Consider the following 20,668-nt stretch of genomic DNA (forward strand, 5'->3'; position numbering starts at 1 on the left):
AATCTCTTAAAGTACAGGTTCTGAAGTCAGACTGACATAATCTATCATGTACTGGCTATAGAATTCCAGATAAGTGAATTAATCCCCACTTTCTCATGGAAAAAATGAGATGATAATGATAATCTTCCTTACACTGTTGTGAAGGTTACATGAAGTAATTCATATAAGAATACTTACCTAGTACTTGGCACATGGTAATTGCATGAAAAGTGTAAACTGTTGTGAGTGTGGTACCACTGAGTTCTAAACACAGTCTGTGATGGGGCAGGTGAAGGCAGAAGAAGGTAAGGCGGCATAGCACTTCCCTGTTCCCTCCTGCTAATATCCAGCTCACTCCGGGTAATTTTTAACTATTTCTGGTTCCGTATAAAAATGGAAATACAAACTTAAGGCCTATAAGGACAAAGTCTATTCACAATCCTAAAATCCCAAGGGTCTGAGAGGCTACCCCCTAGAGTCAATCTTAGAGCTACCATAAATGAAGTCCAGTGGTGAAAAACTTCTGTGATTATCGACATTTCTGATGCCCAGGGAATACCTTTCACCTAAACTGAACTGGCACAATAGCAGTGAAAACAAACAATAATGGCAGGTTTCAAACTGTTAATGAAATATAAAGCTTCAGCAATAAACTGATGAGCTATATTTGAAGTGCCATATGCTCTGAAAGCAGTCTTGATTCCCAGATGCAGTATACAACCTCTAATTTAATGTAACCTGAAAGACAAAGAGCAGATTTGGAAAGAGTGAAAGGGAGCAAACCCAGAGGAAAGATGGATTCATTTCTCTCTTGCTGCATGGTAATCTCCCTGTGAATGGAGATAATACCTCCCTGTGCACTCCATCCTACCCCACTCCCACTGCTTCTTCACCAGCATCCACTCTGTGCCTGGTACAGAAGAAGCTTCTGAGGCTGTCAAGAGTGATATAATGTAGTCATAATGGAGCCAGGCTGTGAAGCTCCAGTCTTGGCCCTGCTGAGATACACTGGCTGGGGCCCTGGACCAGTTATTTAACCAACCTGTGTCTCCATTGTCTATAAATGAGGCCAGTATTATGTGTAATTTACAGGGTTGTTATGAGTATTAAATCCATAAATGCACGGGAAGCCCAAAGAAAGTACCCTGGCTTATAGTTAAGTGCTCAAAATGTAATAACTGTCATTTCTTGCATGAGTGAACAACTATAGAAATTTAAGATACTGGTATAACATATTTTTCTTAATGAAGGAATGATTTAGTACAAAGATTTGTGCTGTAAACCTATAGCAATATTAAAAGATTTAAAGAGAATGTTACTGATATATTCAGATATTCAACCAACTGAACCTTTTGAACTCCAATTTTAGCTTAGTAATTGTCTTAGTCACCTTGGGCTGCAATAACAAACTACCACAGACTGGTAGTTTAAATAAACAGATGTTTATTTCTCAGAGTTCTGGAGGCTGAGCAGTCCAAAATCAAAGTGCCAGCCGATTCAGTTCTTGAACAGAGCCCTATTCCCAATTTGCCAACACCTGCCACTTGCTATGCACGCACAGGACCTCTTCTTTGTGTTCTCATTGAGAGAGAGAGCGCGCTTGTACTTCTTCCTCTTCTTACAAGAGCACTAATTCCATCATGAGGGTACCATCCCCAAGACCTCATCTAAACCAAATCATCTCTTAAAGGCCCACACTGGGGGTTAGGGCTTAGACATACAACTTTGGGAGGGTCACAAGCATTGAGTTCATAACAGTAGTAAATAAAATAATTTTTAAAATGTTACTTCTCTTAAGACCTTGAAATTTGTCATATACTTTAAAATGTCTTATTTTATTTTATTTTCAAGACCTTGTGAGTTTAGTAGAAGAGAGTACACACACGTGTGCTCAACTGCTCAGTCGTGGCCAATACTTGGCAACCCCATGGACTGTAGCCTCCCAGACTCCTCTGTCCATGGGATTCTCCAGGCAAGAATACTGGAGTGGGTTGCCATGCCCTTCTCCAAGGGATATTCCCAACCCAGGGATCGAACCCACATCTCCTGTGGCTCCTGCATTGCAGGCAGATTCTTTACCACTAGCACCACCTGGGAAGCCCCAAGTAGAAGAGAGATTGGCCCTTATTTTTGATTATTGTTATTAGGTAAAAGAATGTTTGTGAGAGCAAAGGAAGAAATGAATTATATGTCTCAGTGCTCTTGGCATAAGTCTATATGCCAGATTATATTTTATTTTGATAATAAGTTTTTATATGAAAGCCCTCTGAGCTAAGTTTTATGACTCAGATAGCAAAACCATGGGTTTCAGTGATTAATTGGATTCTATTGCTTTAATGGACATGATCCTTTTGCAAGGGCAAATATACTGTTCCTCCATGAAGATTCATTAAACTATGTTATGTGTAAAGGTCAGCTGTGTCAGTTCTGACTGAAACTGGAAAGTGCGGGCACATAAAGTATATGGATTAAAGTAATGAGCATGCTAAATATAATTGCCTAGGATTTCTAAATGACTGTTTGCAGCTCAAGTGTATGTTGCTGTGATAGTTAGCTGAAAATCCTTTTGTAGCATAACACAAAACACATTTGTTTTCACCTATTTTTCTTTTATATTAGACATAAGGCCAACCCTTGTCAATTTCAAAACATACCAATTCTGTCCTTCAGATGCAAAAAAAGCTAGGATCCCTTAAGTTCCATCCTTTCATGTTTGTATACTTACTGATACCTGTAAAAGAACTTAAAGCTTTTCCCTTATAAAAAGTGATCCTCTGTAACCAACCAAAGATTTATGTGAGGCTCATATCCAAAGTTATTCTTCTTGGACAGAACTACAAATTTTGATGAATAACATGACCAAGAAAATTTTGTTGCTCTGACTGTAATTCTGAAATGTCTAAATATGCCTGTTTTTTAATGTATTGTTACTTTAACTTTTAGGAAAAGCCCGATGGTTCCCCAGTATTTATTGCCTTCAGGTCCTCTACAAAGAAAAGTGTGCAATACGACGATGTACCAGAATACAAAGACAGATTGAACCTCTCAGAAAACTACACTCTCTCTATCAGTAATGCAAGGATCAGTGATGAAAAGAGATTTGTGTGCATGCTAGTAACTGAGGACAACGTGTTTGAGGCTCCTACAGTAGTCAAGGTGTTCAGTAAGTAGTCCGAATGTAACTGCTAAATGGGATTGATGATTGGTCCTAGAAAATGTTCTTTAGAAACAAGGCTGAACTCTCTGTAGTGTCTCCTGTACTATTATCACTCTCTGTAGTGATACCTGCAGTGTAGCAGGTATCACGTAAGAGGACTTCTAGAGATCTTCGTTCTGCTCGTGCATACTGTCAATGAGAAAAACAAAAACCTGAAATTCAAATAAGAATTTTATCTAGCAAGGAAACAGAATATTATTTTATTTGCAGTGAGGGAATAAAAGAATATTGTTGTTTTGTTGGATACAATATCCTGTGATATGAAGTACTATTAAATAAAAACTAGCCTGTGAACTTTTACTTTGACTGACATGTACAAATAAATGTTGTGTGATAGATACTAATACATAGATACATAATACTGGGTTGGCCAGAAAGTTTATTGGGATTTTCTGCACAATGTTATGGAAAAATTTGAACATTTTTGATATACATACTCATGCATATCAATGCATACATAAATATGCATTAGGCTAAACCATATAAAATTGCCATTTTGATGTATAACAATAACTAAATGCAAGCAGGAGACCTAAGTTTTCTGTATATGTATATATATATATGTATATGTGTGTGTACACTCACACATTCTGACCTTAAGCGCTTAATGCTTGTTGATTTACATTCTGAGAGTGTTCAAATGGTTTAGAAAATTGCCATAAAATAAAGAAGTTCACCACACTCTGAAGGTGTATGTGGAATCCATCTGGGGGAAAAAGTAGAGTAGGATTGGAAGAAGAGAAAGTTGTAAAGAAGCTTGGAATAATTACTGTGGGTTACTTTGGCTAATGATACTATGTAGTTAATGTGAGGGTGCAAATAGCTCTGCAAATAAATGACCTGAGAAGTTCTAATTAAAATGTTTTATCTTTTAATATTTAAATAAAATATCCCACCTTTATTACATCATATCTTGGAAATTACAGGGAGAAAAATAGGTCTCAGAGGTTTCAGAATACCAGTCTTTTTTTTAATTAGGCAAGAAGGTCTTACTTTTCAGTTTTTTCCACTGTTTTCTGATAACTTGACAGCACCTAGAAATTATTAAAATAAACAGGGAAGAAAGAAACCCAGAAGGACTTGCTATTACAGCAAGTAACCTTGGATTTTTCCTGTTTCTCTTGTAATAGCCCATGCAACTAAGTAAGACGGTCCCTTAAGCATTTATATGGACTTCAAAGCTCCTTTGGGCTCATGACAAGGATTCAAAGAGTGCTTATACTATCAAAGAAGCCTTTGTTCTCCAGAAGAACCGTGTAAAAGCATATTACATGTTTCAGTTGATTACCTTTCAGCTTAGAAGGCACTTTCCAGAAACCATCAACTAAATTATTTTATGGATCAAACCAAGTACCAAGTGTTTCTCAGTTATGCCCCCTTCTAGTAAACACCCCAGATAATCTCCATCCTGTATTTGCCAAAGTCCCATGTATTTTTTTTCTTTCCTTGTATTTCACTTTTATGTTATTAGGAAGATGAATTTTGCACTGCTAGAAACACTTTTAATTAGGCCATGACGTCATAAATATAAGTATAGAGGAATGTACTGCAGTAGGTACAGAGATTAAGTCATATCACTCTAAAGATTATGTGTATTGATGTCGTCGTCACATTTCTTGTTATTATGTTAAAATTACCAAATATCAAGAAAATCTACAAGAAAGTTGAGAAAATCCAGGTTGTTCCATTTTCAGAATATAATTTTTTAAATGCCTAGAAATTCAGTTGGCTTAATTCGATAAAATTTGTAAGCTGCTTTGGTATACAAGGGATATCTATGATTGTAAAAACAAACTCACACCCTGCATACCATCAGCTCCCGCTACCCCTCTTCTCTTTTGAATGTTGTTGAAAACAAAGTGATTCTCAGAAACAGAATTTGCATTCCAGGCTCTGGGCCAGGGAGAATTTAAATAGATGAGTTATACATTTTTGAAAATGGGGTTTTATACTAGAAACTGTGGGACCCTCCAAGTCCAATTAAATAAACAGCACAGCTCATGATAAAGAAAGAGTTTGCAAGAGCATATAGGTACTTTGCTTTTTAAAAAAATAATGAATTTCCTTTGGATCGTTATTTGTGAAGCAAATAGCAGCTGTGACATGGAGGCTTTCATTCTGTGCATGTACATATTGCAGTCACTTAAGAGTTACTAGGCTCATCAATCAGTCCTCTGTTTCCTTCTGTCGAGTCACCTAGCAACATGCATTGTGTACCACAGAATGAGTATGGTTAACGTGAGCTAATCCCAAATCAGCTTGGTGCAGAATGTCCGCCTCATGAGCAAAGACAAACTGTTTTCGTTCAAACTAGAGGCCATGACTGATGACTTTATTACTCTGATGAAGGTTTGTTTATTCAGTTCTAAGCTATATCTCTCATGAAAGAAATCATGCCAGTAAAGCAGATCAGATCCAAAATCGTTCTTTGTCACCACTAATAAGGCATTTTTATTTGTTTGGTAGTTGAATGGCACTAAAATCAGACTGTTTGCATTTAATATACATTTGAAGTTCATAAAACTATCCCTTAGCCAGAGCAAACCTTTAAAAGTTCTCCCAAAGATTCATTGTTGTGATTGTGCAAAAGTCTTAGAGGTTGAATGCGTGCCCAGAGAGCCAAATGGCTGAATGGCTGTCAGTGGTATAATAGGAAAATCACTGAACTAGTCATTAGGAGATCTAGCTTTGTTAGATCTGCTACTAATTTCTGACCTTGGACAAGTGATCACCAGTCAGGACAAGGGGTTGTGAGTCTCTCCTCATCTATAAGTGAGTACTTCAGATTAGGTGCTGATTTTCTCACTCTGTTCCTAGGATTCTCTTTAGGAGCTAATGAGTAAGTCTGAGGAAAGTGAGGAGCTGCTTCTGCTTGATTAACTAGAATTCTAGTCACTCAATGTTTCAAAGTTTTTTCATGATATTTTGTTCAGGGGGAAAAAAATGAGAGAAGGGCTTGAGCACGAAAAAGCCTTTGAAAATCACAATCCAGCCTAATCTTCTGCACTGGTGTGTGTAGTGTTAAAAGGAAGACTATTTCTGTGACTTCAAGTCTGGTGTCTACCTGGACCAGCCAGTTCTTCTCCTAGTAATGGTTGGCATCACAGTGTTATTTTAGAGCTTTCATTTGGACACTGTGCTCAATATTTATCAGAACTTAGCATCCCTCCTCCAACCCTCCCTGTGAAAATTATTCAGCTTCAACTGCAAGTCACTTCTTTTTTTAAATGAAAGAAGCAGAAAATAACCCTTTTCAACAAATGAGATCTACTCTGCATATTTCATTTTGATCCTTTAAATGTAAAAAATAATTTCTTCCCATCTCATAAAGAAAATAAACTATAATTTCATGCTCATGATGATTACTTAAGGTACATCAAGAGACGATTGTCAGGAAAATACTGAGAGGAGCATCCGTGACTCACTGTAGCCAGTGCACCTGCCTCTTCTTGCTCTCCACCCGTACCAAATTGAGCTGTCCTCTGGGTGGCTTTTGAGAATAACTCTGGTGCATTGTAGGTGATATAAAGTAGTTTTGTGTTCGTCACTTCATCCTCACCTGGCTGTGAAACCCTTGACAAAATTATTTTAATAATGCTAATAGATTTGTGACATGACTTTTCCTTTCAATTCTATACTTAGTTATGAATCCATGAATCATATTAAGATGTAATTCACATAAAGCTTTTTTAAACACTTTGGAATCAATATGCAGTTTTGCTAAAATAGTATACATCCTCTTTTATAGTCCTCTAACTGATACTCATAGATTGTTACAAACTAATATGAAAGTTACCTGCAAAATATATATTTAAAATGAAATGTTTGAAACAAAAGTTTGAGAAAATAACTCAAAGAAATGCAATTGGTGTTAGCCTTCAGTTCAGTTCAGTTCAGTTCAGTCACTCAGTCGTGTCTGACTGTTTGTGACCCCATGAATCATAGCACGCCAGGCCTCCCTATCTATCACCAACTCCTGGAGTTCACTCAAACTCACATCCATCGAGTCAGTGATGCCATCCAGCCATCTTATCCTCTGTTGTCCCCTTCTCCTCCTGCCCCCAATCCCTCCCAGCATCAGAGTCTTTTCCAGTTAGTCAACTCTTCGCATGAGGTGGCCAAAGTACTGGAGTTTCAGCTTTAGCATCATTCCTTCCAAAGAACACCCAGGACTGATCTCCTTTAGAATGGATTGGTTGGATCTCCTTGCAGTCCAAGGGACTCCCAAGAGTCTTCTCCAACACCACAGTTCAAAAGCATCAATTCTTCAGCACTCAGCTTTCTTCACAGTCCAACTCTCGCATTCATACATGGCCACTGGAAAAACCATAACCTTGATTAGATGGATCTTTGTTGGCAAAGTAATGTCTCTGCTTTTGAATATGCTATCTAGGTTGGTCATAACTTTCCTTCCAAGGAGTAAGTGTCTTTTAATTTCATGGCTGCAGTCACCTTACTTTCTCAATATTCAATATGACTTTCTCTTCTAAATAGAAAAATGAACAACTGTACAAAGAGAACCAAATTTTAAGTATCCTTTCATCAGGTTTCCCTGGGTTTGCTGCAGCTTTCTTTTATTGAAATAATAAATTTTAGAAAGGACTTTTCCACATGGACATGTGGAAAAGACCAACAATTTTACCACACCCATATTGACAGTTATACAGAGTTTATAAATTACAGAATTACAGTAGAGGAATATATTCTACATTAGAGGAAATATGTGTCTAACTGAGTTGTCATTTGATTTTCATGAACTAGACATTAGTGCAACCTAACAAAACTGCCCACCTGCACTTTCTATTATAAATCTAATTTTTTAGAGGATCTTTTCAAATCTATATATACTCCAGGCATAGATAGTAACTGAAGAGGAAACAGAAAAGTATTTGCTCTTTTTTTCTTGTTAATCTTGACTTTTCATCAACCACATAAATTAATTTAATACCTTACCTCTTTTGAGCTCTGAGAGAGGTGTCACGAGTAGCTGACTTTAGTTCCCAGAGAACTTTCACTTACTCAAACCCCAAGATTTTCATTTTGTTTAAATATTTTGGATGCAGCCCTATCACAAAAGCATTGGACATTTGCCATAAAACATTGGATTCTGAACATAATTTAAGGTTTTATCAATAACTCAAGTTGTAATTATGAACACTTATGATTGTATTTTGAAATAGTGACAAAATTAAGACTTGCTGATGTGTAGAAGGCTACATATTTCCCAGAAATTGCTATTTGAGTATTTTTTTCAGTTTTTCATAATTTTTGGTCATTCTTAGCAATCCAGGTCACTTCTTATTTGTGTTAATGTAATTGTTTGTTATTCTTTTCTCTTTTTCTATCTTTCTTCTACTTTTTAATCTTTCTTATATTTTCTTTTCAGTCTGTGCATTTAGAATATAGATAATTGCTCTTCAGGAAACTATATCAAGAAAATTATATTTCTAGAATTAATAGTAAATAGTCCAGAGAAGGCAATGGTGACCCACGCCAGTACTCTTGCCTGGAAAATCCCACGGATGGAGGAGCCTGGTAGGCTGCAATCCATGGGGTCGCTAGGAGTCGGACACGACTGAGCGGCTTCACTTTCACTTTTCACTGTCATGCATTGGAGAAGGAAATGGCAACCCACTCCAGTATTCCTGCCTGGAGAATCCCAGGGACGGGGAAGCCTGGTGGGCTGCCATCTATGGGGTCGCACAGAGTCGGACACGACTGAAGAGACTTAGCAGCAGCAGCAGGCCTCCTGTAATTGAAGTGCAAGTTCAACACATAGGCAAATTCACTATTATATTCATTGTTCTAATTTCTAATATAAAATAATTGCAAAGGGAAAATTAACTCTGGATATTAACTTGAAGAATATTACATTATTTTTGCCTGGAATCTTGGTGATACTCATTTTGCTGTTCCAAAGACCTTTTGTCTTCTTCCATGTTTCCTATAATGGTCTGGTTAGGTAACATGTCTGATAACTGAATTCCAAACTGAATAATAATTATAGAAAAGCGAGTTTAGTTTGGTAGTAAAAGTACAGTGATGGTAGACAATAAGATTATGGAAGAAAGGATAGCTGGTTGTCTTTGTCTATTTATTTGAGAATAGAATAGTTCTCCATGAGACTCACAAAAATCAATGACAATGTGAGGAAATATCCACTTTCTATAGACTAATTGTTAGAGCTAATTAATAAGTTAAAAAAATCCATCAATGATAGACAACTAAAGGCTAGACTAAAATAAGTTTAAATAATACCATGTTGATCCAATTTGTAATCAGTTTTTCCCAAAACCTCTATTAGAGTATATGCTTATAAAACTTCCTATATTGAAAATGCCTCTGTCCATTATCTTAGGTTCCAAATGTGAAAGATATTCTCACATTTATAGTTTCATAATATAACTTCACTTAAAAGACAAAGTTTGAGATAATAGGAAACTTGAGTTTCTATATCCCTTAACCACTATATATTTCCCTTGATTTTAGAGCAGTGATACTTAAACTACACTGTGCCCCAAAATCCCCAGTGGAACTTGTTTTAAAAGTAGGTTTATAGGATTTCCCCTGGATATGATTCAGTTGGCCTGGTAGAACTCAGAAATCTGTATTTTAAATAAGCGCCCCTGTGATCCAAATTCATGTGAACTCCAGTTTTCATCTAAAGAGTTGGAAATTACTGATAAGTAGAAAGTGCACATGATAATCAATTGCAGATAATATATCCTCTTTAATACATTAACCTCTGTTACCATCTAAACCATACGCACTGTTTATAAAGCATCCAGAAAATGTTACCAATATTTTATTTGCAGGAGTAATAAGCATTTAAAATAATATTTAATGTAATAAAGCAAATATCTGGAATGGGTAGCTAACCAGATTTCCTAATTATAGGTTATATGGGAAAACTTTATTGTGTTGCTTATTTTTCTACTTTGAGTAAATTAATTATTTTTCTGTAAACCAAATCACAAATGTCCATTTTCTTCTTCCACATGCACTTAAAATATTTCTCTGTTTAACTTTAGAGCAACCATCTAAACCTGAAATTGTAAGCAAAGCCCCATTTCTTGAGACAGACAAGCTTAAAAAGGTAAGAACTTATTTTTGATTGATTGCCTTTCCTTAGCCTATTGTTGAATGCCTTTTCTTGTCCTCAGATGTCAGGACAAATAAGATAGACTTTGCTCTGTGGAGTTGCCAGTGTTCCAGGCACCAGTTAGAAAGTCTGTACAAGGTAGAAAGGAGACAGAGGAAGGTATGGTTATTTCTGAAGGGAGGAGAGGGAAATGAGAGTTTCTTTTTTAAAAAAGCGTATATCTTTCTTGTTTGAATGAACTGAATGTTTAATGAAGTCATGGTAGATGAGTACATTTTCTGCACACCACAGCCAGAAAGGGCTTTCCAGCAGTATGAAATAATACCATGTGAAAGGAAATGGCATGGTTGGGAAACACATTATTTGCACTGCTGGAATTTTGGGTGCTCAGCCAGTGGGCAAGAGAGTCCAATAAGAGGTAAATCTCGAGAGTTAGGAGAGGCTGGATTATGACAAACCTTCTGTCATGTATAATGTTTGGTCTCTATCTTACTGACAAACCATTGAAAAGTTGAAGTAAAGGTATAAGATCGGACTTGTGCAATCATATTAGTGGAAATTTGAAGGAAGGACAAAACTGCTGCTGCTGCTGCTAAGTCGCTTCAGTCGTGTCCAACTCTGTGCGACCCCATAGACGGCAGCCCACAAGTCTCCCCCGTCACTGGAATTCTCCAGGCAAGAACACTGGAGTGGTGTGCCATTTCCTTCTCCAAGGACACAACTGGAGTTCCATATATGAGTACATCACTTGATTCATAATCTCATTTTCGCTAATTAAAATAGCCCAAATTTCCTTTATTGGAGGAAAAAGCAAGTTCAAAATTCTTTGAATCCGATTAAAGTTGATTGCGTAATATTATTTGATAAACATTAAATATTAAAAACTGGAGTAGGAAATGACAACCTACTCCATTTCCAGTATTCTTGCCTGGAGAATCCCATGGACCGAGGAGCCTGGCAGGCTACAGTCCACAGGGTTGCAAAGAATTGTACATGGCTGAGCATGTATGTGCATGCACAGACACACACACAGACACAAATATTAAAAACACATGTGAAATACAGTGGTGAGGATTACAGTTCGTGGTAAGTATATGTCATCTGAAATGTAGCATGAAGTTGAAGAGGCAGCCTCATTTTAACGCTGTTAATGATTCTTTCAAATGCAGATCTATCAACCGTGGTAATAGCCAATGTTAATGCAGTTATGTTATTTAGTTAATGTTAAAAATGAATACTGTCAAAATGAATTGGGTAATGCTTTTAAATGAATGTGATTTTATTAATGGTGGCAGCATCCACTGCACATTTTAAATGGGCAAGACTATAATTTTAAACACAAGACATTGTTTTTATGTAAGAGTGCATTCATTCAGTCCTTAGTTAGGGCATCCCTTGAGAAGTCTGGGGCTTTCAAATGGACAACCCCTGATGGAACCAAGGTTGTAATATTTCCTTTCTATATTGCAGTTGGGTGAGTGCATTTCAAAAGACAGTTATCCAGATGGCAACATCACATGGTACAGGAATGGAAAAGTTCTGCAACCTCTTGAAGGAGGTAGGTAAGAAGTGGGCAATAAATTCAGGAGACTTGTTTTGCCTTTCTCTTGTCTAAGCATTCTTTAGACTATCCTGAGTCTAAATGCATTGCCCTCTTTTGATTTATGACTCTATATTCTTTGTTACTTAAGTATCCATTAAATCAGTAAGGGATATTTTAAAACATCATTTTAGACCTTGTGCAGAAAAATCAAGAGCAGAGAAAATTATTTCTGTATATGTCATGTTCTAGAAGTTAATTAAAGTGAGTGGGAGATAAAATTCTCAGGGTTCTATTTCTGTCCCTGTCTCTGATTCATGGTTTTGAAAAGACATCTACCTCACTACATGTCAATTTTCCCTCCTGTTAAATGCAGTAAGAAGGACAAAACCACTTCTCAAAGTTGCTATGACAGTTAATTAAGGGCTGTGATTTTCCAATGAAAGATCCTACCATTAGTGTTCTTTATTTTCTTCAGCGGTGGTCATAATTTTTAGAAAGCAAATGGACCAAATAACTCAGCTCTATACCATGACTTCATCCCTGGAGTACAAGACAACCAAGGCTGACATACAAATGCCATTCACCTGCTCTGTGACATATTATGGACCATCTGGCCAGAAAACAGTTTACTCTGAACAAGCAGTTTTTGATATTTACTGTAAGTAATTCAATATAATTATACAATTTAATGTATTAGAAAAAAATATTCCAATGTTATTTTAAGTCCCAATTCATAAGCTCTTTGGAATCTATTTCCAAATTCCCATCCCTGTTCCATAGTACCCAAGTAATATCTTCCTCTTTACAAGACCCATAGAATAAATGCTCAGCCATCTTATGATAGTTTTCAGTCTCTACTTTGTTATTTATAATCATCTCCTCTCTATTCTCTAACTTAGTCTGATTTCTTCTGTTAGTTCTCAACCTTGGTACATAGTCATGGATTTTGTAGGAGTTCGGAATACCGCCTGATGGTTTTTTGCTGCTGCTGCTGCTGCTGCTAAGTCACTTCAGTTGTGTCCGACTCTGTGCGACCCCATAGATGGCAGCCCACCAGGCTCCCCCATCCCTGGGATTCTCCAGGCAGGAATACTGGAGTGGGTTGCGATTACCTTCTCTAATGCATGAAAGTGAAAAGTGAAAGTGAAGTCGCTAAGTTGTGTCCGACTCTTCATGACCCCATGAACTGCAGCCTACCAGGCTCTTCCATCCATAGGATTTTCCAGGCAAAAGTACTGGAGTGGGTTGCCATTGCCTTCTCCTGATGGTTTTCTGAATGAATGACAGATGAATAGAGACTTATGACTGATTGGTTTTCTCGATATGGAATTTCCATTTTAATAAAGAGAAATATTTTAATAGTGCGATCAATTGCATAAGTTAGATAGGATGTTGAATTCCAAGGTATTTTGCTTAACTTTACAACACAGATTTTAAAACCTGGAATGTTAGACTACAAAGGAACTTTCTTGATCATCTGATCTAAGTCCATTATTTTATTTAACAGCAAAATGAGACCCAGAGACTTACCCTAAATTAGCTTTAGCAACTGGATTAGAATCCTTTTCTCCAATGCTGTGTTCCTTCCATAAGATGGAAGTCAAGATAATATGATTTAGAGCAAAGATGCTGACAATCCAGTTTCATTGCTGTCAGTTACTATGTATTTCTAGAAAAGAAGCTTAACTACTCTGTCTCAGTTTTCATATTTTGAAATAGGAAAAATATAATTCTTAACTCATGGTGGTGTTATGGAGATTAAGTGAAATGAAAAATCTAAAACAGCACAATATGTAGCACATTAAATGCCTGTTAGTAAGTACTATTATCATTTTTACCTAATAAGCATATAGATAAGATATATTTCAGGGAATGATACAGAATATTTTACTATTTTTAATGAATTAGAAATTCCCATAATACTGCCATATGTTGTAGAATAACCTAATACTTCTACATCTATTTGAGAGAAAGGGTAGAAATGCCCATTAAACCTTCAAAGAGTTTTATCTCAGCTACATTTCTATTTGGGCTCCATGAAGTGCAGAATCTTATATAAAGAGTGAAACTGAAATTCTGCTTGCTCTAACCATCATGAGATGTTTTGCCTTAAACTTTGTAAACAAGTTTCAACTTTATTTAAAAGCAAGGATTGAGAGGATTTCATCATGTACAGCTTATCTAAAATCAAACTATTATTTCTGTATGTGGAAACAGAACTCTGTTCAGAGATATTCAGTTGGAAATAAACTATCTTGGTGTAAGTACAGAAGTACAAGATAGGAAAGAACATCAAGATGAGTGAAAAGGATTGGAAAAGAACAGAATAAGAAAGCTTAGAAATAACAGAATATATGTCAATATCAGGCGTGGGGAAATAGATAGGCAGAAGAGTCCTTGGATGAATAAGAAGGAAATGATTTTACTATGGCTGGCTGTGCAGGGCACATTTGGCAGCGTTTTTGAGAAGGCACAATGTATACAGTGCTGGCCTTCAAAGCTAAGACCCAAAAGTGTTTAAGACATAGTCCTGACATTCAAGGGGTTTCACCAATAGAGAAGATACATGCATCAGAAGGAAATTATCAGTGCAACGTTGCAACTGGTAAGTGCCACAGAGACTCAGTGAATAGTCCTGAAAATTCAGGTGTCCAAGAACAGTGATCCCCAAACATTAGTGTGCATCAGAATCCCCTGAAGGACTTGTGAGAATACAGACTACTGGACCTGGCTCTAGAGTTTCTCATCCAGTAGGTATGAGACCCCGGTTTGATTCCTGAGTCAGGAAGATCCACTGGAGAATGGATAGGCTACCCATGCCAGTATTCATGGGCTTCCCTGGTGGCTCAGCTGGTACTGCAATGCGGGAGACCTAGGTTCAATCCTTCGGTTGGGAAGATCCCCTGGAGACAGGAACGGGTACTCACTCCAGTATTCTGGCCTGGATAACTCCATACACTGTATAGTCCATGGGGTAGCAAAGAGTTGGACATGACTGAGTGATTTTCATTGCTCCAGGATGACTTCAGAGAAGAGAAGGAGGAACTAAATGAGAAGTACAGAAGTATACATTCAAGAAAAAGAAAGTGATCAATTCATCTTCAAAGTTTTATAGAATCTACCTCTTTCATCTGTGTATATCTGATTCACAGTATACCTCTTTCATCTGTGTGTCTATAATTGTGCCTTTTGACACTGCCTAAGATTATGCCTTCTCTTGTGTCGTTGGATCTAGAGGGTGTTTGCTATGACCAGTGTGTTCTCTTGGCAAAACTCTATTAGCCTTTGCTCTGCTTCATTCCATATTCAAAGGCCAAATTTGCCTGTTACCCCAGGTGTTTTTTGACTTCCTACTTTTGCGTTCTAGTCCCCTATAATGAAACACAAGAGAAGACTCTACACATGGACATCACCAGATGGTCAACACCGAAATCATTTTGATTATATTCTTTGCAGCCAAGATGAAGAAGCTCTATGCAGTCAGCAAAAACAAGACCAGGAGCTGACTGTGACTCAGATCATGAACTCCTTATTGCCAAATTCAGACTTAAATTGAAGAAAGTAGGGAAAACCACTAGACCATTCAGGTATGACCTAAATCAAATTCCTTATGATTATACAGTGGAAGTGAGAAACAGATTTAAGGGACTAGATCTGATAGATAGAGTGCCTGATGAACTATGGACTGAGTTTCATGACATTGTACAGGATACAGGGATCAAGACCATCCCCATGGAAAAGAAATGCAAAAAAGCAAAATGGCTGTCTGGTGAGACCTTACAAATAGCTGTGAAAAAAAAAAAGAGAGAAGCGAAAAGCGAAGGAGAAAAGAAAAGATATAAGCATCTGAATGCAGAGTTCCAAAGAATAGCAAGGAGAGATAAGAAAGCCATCCTCAGTGATCAACGCAAAGAAATAGAGGAAAACAACAGAACAGGAAAGACTAGAGATCTCTTCAAGAAAATTAGAGATACCAAGGGAACATTTCATGCAAAGATGGGCTCGAGAAAGGACAGAAATGGTATGGACCTAACAGAAGCAGAAGATATTAAGAAGAGGTGGCAAGAATACATGGAAGAACTGTACAAAAAAGATCTTCATGACCCAGATAATCATGATGGTGTGATTACTCACCTAGAGCCAGACATCCTGGAATGTGAAGTCAAGTGGGCCTTAGAAAGCATCACTACGAACAAAGCTAGTGGAGGTGATGGAATTCCAGTTGAGCTATTTCAAATCCTGAAAGATGATGCTGTGAAAGTGCTGCACTCAATATGCCAGCAAATCTGGAAAACTCAGCAGTGGCCACAGGACTGGAAGAGGTCAGTTTTCATTCCAATCCCAAAGTAAGGCAATGCCAAAGAATGCTCAAACTACCACACAATTGCACCCATCTCACACAGTAGTAAAGTAATGCTCAAAATTCTCCAAGCCAGGCTTCAGCAGTACGTGAACCATGAACTTCCTGATGTTCAAGCTGGTTTTAGAAAAGGCAGAGGAACCAGAGATCATATTGCTGACATCTGCTGGATCATTGAAACAGCAAGAGAATTCCAGAAAAATATCTATTTCTGCTTTATTGACTATGCCAAAGCCTTTGTGTGTATCACAGTAAACTGTGGAAAATTCTGAGAGAGATGGGAATACCAGACCACCTGACCTGCCTCTTGAGAAACCTATATGCAGTTTAGGAAGCAACCGTTAGAACTGGGCATGAAACAACAGACTGTTCCAAATAGGAAAAAGAGTACATCAAGGCTGTATATTGTCACCCTGCTTATTTAACTTATATGCAGAGTACATCATGAGAAACGCTGGGCTGGAAGAAGCACAAACTGGAATCAAGATTGCCAGGAGAAATATCAATAACCCCAGATATGCAGATGACACTACCCTTATGGCAGAAAGTGAAGAGGAACTAAAAAGCCTCTTGATTCAAGTGAAAGAAGAGAGTGAAAAAGTTGGCTTAAAACTCAGCATTCAAAAAACTAAGATCATGGCATCTAGTCCCATCACTTCATGGGAAATAGATGAGGAAAAAGTGGAAACTCAGACTTTATTTTTGGGGGCTCCAAAATCACTGCAGATGGTGATTGTAGCCATGAAATTAAAAGAGTCTTACTCCTTGGAAGGAAAGTTATGACCAATCTAGACAGCATATTGAAAAGCAGAGACATTACTTTGCCAACAAAGGTTTGTCTTTTCAAGGCTATGGTTTTTCCAGTGGTCATGTATGGATGTGAGAGTTGGACTGTGAAGAAGGCTGAGTGCTGAAGAATTGATGCTTTTGGACTTTGGTGTTGGAGAAGACTCTTGACAGTCCCTTGGACTGCAAGGAGATCCAACCAGTCCATTCTAAAGGAGATCAGGCCTGGGTGTTCATTGGAAGGACTGATGCTAAAGCTGAAACTCCAGTACTTTGGCCACCTCATGAGAAGAGTTGACTCATTGGAAAAGACTCTGATGCTGGGAGGGATTGGGGGCAGGAGAAGAAGAGGGCAACAGAGGATGAGATCGCTGGATGGTATCACCAACTCGATGGACATGAGTTTGGGTGAACTTTGGGAGTTAGTGATGGACAGGGAGGCCTGGCATGCTGCGATTCATGGTGTCGCAAAGAGTCGGACACGACTGAGCAACTGAACTGAACTGAACTGAACTGAAGATTATGCCACCATTCCTCATTGCTGGTATTTTTGTAACAGCTTCTAAAATAATTTTCCTATCTATTCACCCCAAACTGCCCTGCAAGCTGCTGCCAGAAATATATTTCTAAAGCACAAATGTGAACATGTTACTCCTGTGATGAAAACTCTTGGGGCAACTACCAGATCTCTCAGGGTGATGTTTACATTCTCAATTTCAACATGCCTTGAGTCTCCTATAGCCATGGTCCTTTCCTTTCTCAGCCTTCGCCACTTCATTGTCTTCTGTAATCCGTTCTTTTTTCCAGATCCCTCCTGTAGAATACTGTGTACATTCTTATTCATATGCTGTCACGCTGTCACCTTTATTATCTAGCAAATATCTTATTTTTCAAAACCTAGCTCCAGGGTCAACTCCTACTGGAAACTTCCTCCTCTGGTGAATCTATAAGCTACCAGTGATTGCTATGCTTATGCACATTAAGCAGTTTTAATGTTGTTACAGTCTTACTTTAGAAGTTTGATGTCATCATAAATAAACTGAGAGTTCACTAAAGACAGGGAATTGCTGTTCTCAAGTTTGTAACTCCAGCACTTAGTACTTGAACTAAACAAGTATTAACCAAATGAATAAACATAAGATAAATGGAGAAATGAGATAAAGAAAAATAGAGTAGACCCTTTTGTTTATTATGTAGGGGTATGTATGGAGTAGTGAGATATAGGATTCTTACCCAAAGTAAGTTCAAAGCAGTTGTGGATACCAGATTAAGAAATTTTTATTTCAATCTTCGCTTGTTGGGAATGCATGAAGACTTTTAAATATCATTGTAATAGTCAAAGCACTATTTCCAAAACTGATTTAGAGAAAATATGTATAAAGATGTAGAAAAGAGAAAGGCTTATGGTGAGGAACTAAATGATGTTTAGTGGCAATGTTTCAGATGTAGATTAATTAGAGCCTTCACTAGGGAAGTGTTGGGAGAAGAGAAGGGAAGAATCAGATGCAAAATATAAGGATTAGTCATTAAGATTGGGTGATTGAGTGGATAAAAGAGGACAAAGGAGGAAGCCGGAGTAACTGGCAGACTGATGATTTACTAACAGAGTAAAATTCAAAGTCAAAGGGAGAGTATGAGATCATTAATTTTGTTGGACACACATTAGCCGGCATCCAGAAAGCTGCTGTTAAAACTCCAACGTGTTACATGAACCCCCTGATCTCAGTCTAGGTCTTCAACTCTCTAGTACCGAGCAGAGCCTATTGAAGAAGGGATACAGACAAGCAGGGTTAAAATAAAGCAGAAAGTCAGATCGATTATGATTCCTAGCTATTCTGGTGTCAGCTTTGGTCAGAGATATGCTGCAATAACGTGAGACAGACCAAAACTAAGCAGAGAAGGGCCATGTGAATGAGTGAGGGAGGCCTAGAAATGGAAGGCCAGTGGGGGACAAACTTTATTTACTTTCCCACTGTACTGAGAACTGGTCAGGGAATTACCTCGGGCACATTCAGAAAAATGAACAAGTATATTAAGTCAATTACTGTTTAGCCTCAGAACCTTCTGGGCAAATATTCAGAAATGCCCAAGCATGAAAAAAGTCAGAGGCAATCTATAACAACCCTTCTGGGCTTTTTTTTTTTTTTCTGCCTTTAATCTTAGAAAGGCAAGTAAATGATTGCAAGAGATAGAAGAAAAAACAGCTATACCACTTATTCATCTCACTTTATTAGCTAATAGCAAAGTAAGTCTTCACAGATGGATTATTTTTAGTGCTGCCAGTTTGGAAATATAGACACATGCCTCAGTAGTTATTAAGCCTTGTGGAAAAGGCTCTCTAAAATAAACCTTTACATCATATGATTTCAAAATTCATTGTTCACTGTATTACCAGCTAAATAACAAGTGAATATATTAGAAAGTGGGTCATTTATAACTGCCAACACCTCCTGCTTTGATTTCCTGTTGGGTAGATATGGTCCACTGTGCATCCAACTTTTAATTCCTTTAGCATTCTACTGTTGAGCAGTAGCCTTGACCAAAGAATACCCTTTAGCCCTATTTTCTCCTTAAAAATGACCAAAATGGAATTTGAAGTTGCATCTTGGCTCCAATGAACAGAAAAGAATTACAATACATCCACAGTTCTATTGATTGTATTATATTAAGGGTCTCGCTCTGTTTATGGGATTCATCTTTCTGAAAGCAAATCTGCTCTCCTGCAGACCAAAAATCTTCCTGGTATTATTTGGCTCATGTCCCTTTTTATTTAATATAAGATATTATTGTGTAATATGAGTGTGGGGGTGCCTGATAGTTTCAGCTCTTTTTCTAGCAATCTTTCCAAACTGTAAGATATGTGTAATATAGTTAAATGTCCTTATAATGAGATTATGCAGTGAGATTGTTCCTACTGGTCTTTTACACATAAAATAATTATGGTCATTCCTATTTTAGGTAAAGACATTTTGCTAAGAAGAAATTGATTTTTATGTAACAGAGCTTCTTTGTAGTTTGCTCTAACCAAGATTAGTACTTGTTATAGCAAGTAGCTATTAACTTCAGTCCTTCTATAAAAAGATACATTTAAGTAATTACCATTACTAGCTTCTTGAGAAAATTGTGTATAATTTAGTCACTTACATTATATGTACAAAGTAATTTGGTAGTTGATGAAATGGTTAACTTGTGTTTGTGACTCTTGCAGATCCTACAGAGCAGGTGACAATACAAGTGCTGCCATCAAAAAATGCCATCAAAGAAGGGGACAATATCACTCTTAAATGCTTGGGAAACGGTAACCCTCCTCCTGAGGAGTTTTTGTTTTACTTACCAGTAAGTGATTCAGGATTTTTACTTGAGCTAGACTGCAGTCATTCTGTCCTATTGTTTGGCAGTTGGCTGACGTTAAGAATTGTATGTTCTTGGGCAGCTTAAGTGAGAAAGGATGTTATTCTTGGAGACAACGGACACCTATGGAATGTCGTTTAAAAGTTTTTTGGCATATGCCAGTGTTCTTGCCTTTTTTTATTCAATGTTAAGTGGAATCAGGGACAAAGAGGAGAAGAGCTGATCATAGGAAACCATAATGGTAGAAACTCAAAGTCTCATTATCCAAATAAACTATAAAAATCTGCTCTTCATAAGCAGACAAATATAAAATGTAGAATGATGATAGCA

General features: G+C 37.4%; 1 protein-coding gene across 1 annotated transcript in view; it reads left to right on the forward strand.

Moving 5' to 3' along the window:
- ALCAM (activated leukocyte cell adhesion molecule) overlaps positions 1-20,668 on the forward strand; it is a 224,855-nt gene that overhangs the window by 163,301 nt on the left and 40,886 nt on the right. The window contains exons 3-7 of the mRNA XM_052642302.1: positions 2,923-3,142; positions 10,228-10,292; positions 11,769-11,856; positions 12,317-12,499; positions 20,196-20,323. Coding sequence (XP_052498262.1) covers positions 2,923-3,142; positions 10,228-10,292; positions 11,769-11,856; positions 12,317-12,499; positions 20,196-20,323 — 684 coding nt within the window. The remainder of the gene's footprint in view (positions 1-2,922; positions 3,143-10,227; positions 10,293-11,768; positions 11,857-12,316; positions 12,500-20,195; positions 20,324-20,668) is intronic.

This window comes from Budorcas taxicolor, chromosome 1 (assembly GCF_023091745.1).
Source record: "Budorcas taxicolor isolate Tak-1 chromosome 1, Takin1.1, whole genome shotgun sequence".
Lineage (NCBI taxonomy): Eukaryota > Metazoa > Chordata > Mammalia > Artiodactyla > Bovidae > Budorcas > Budorcas taxicolor.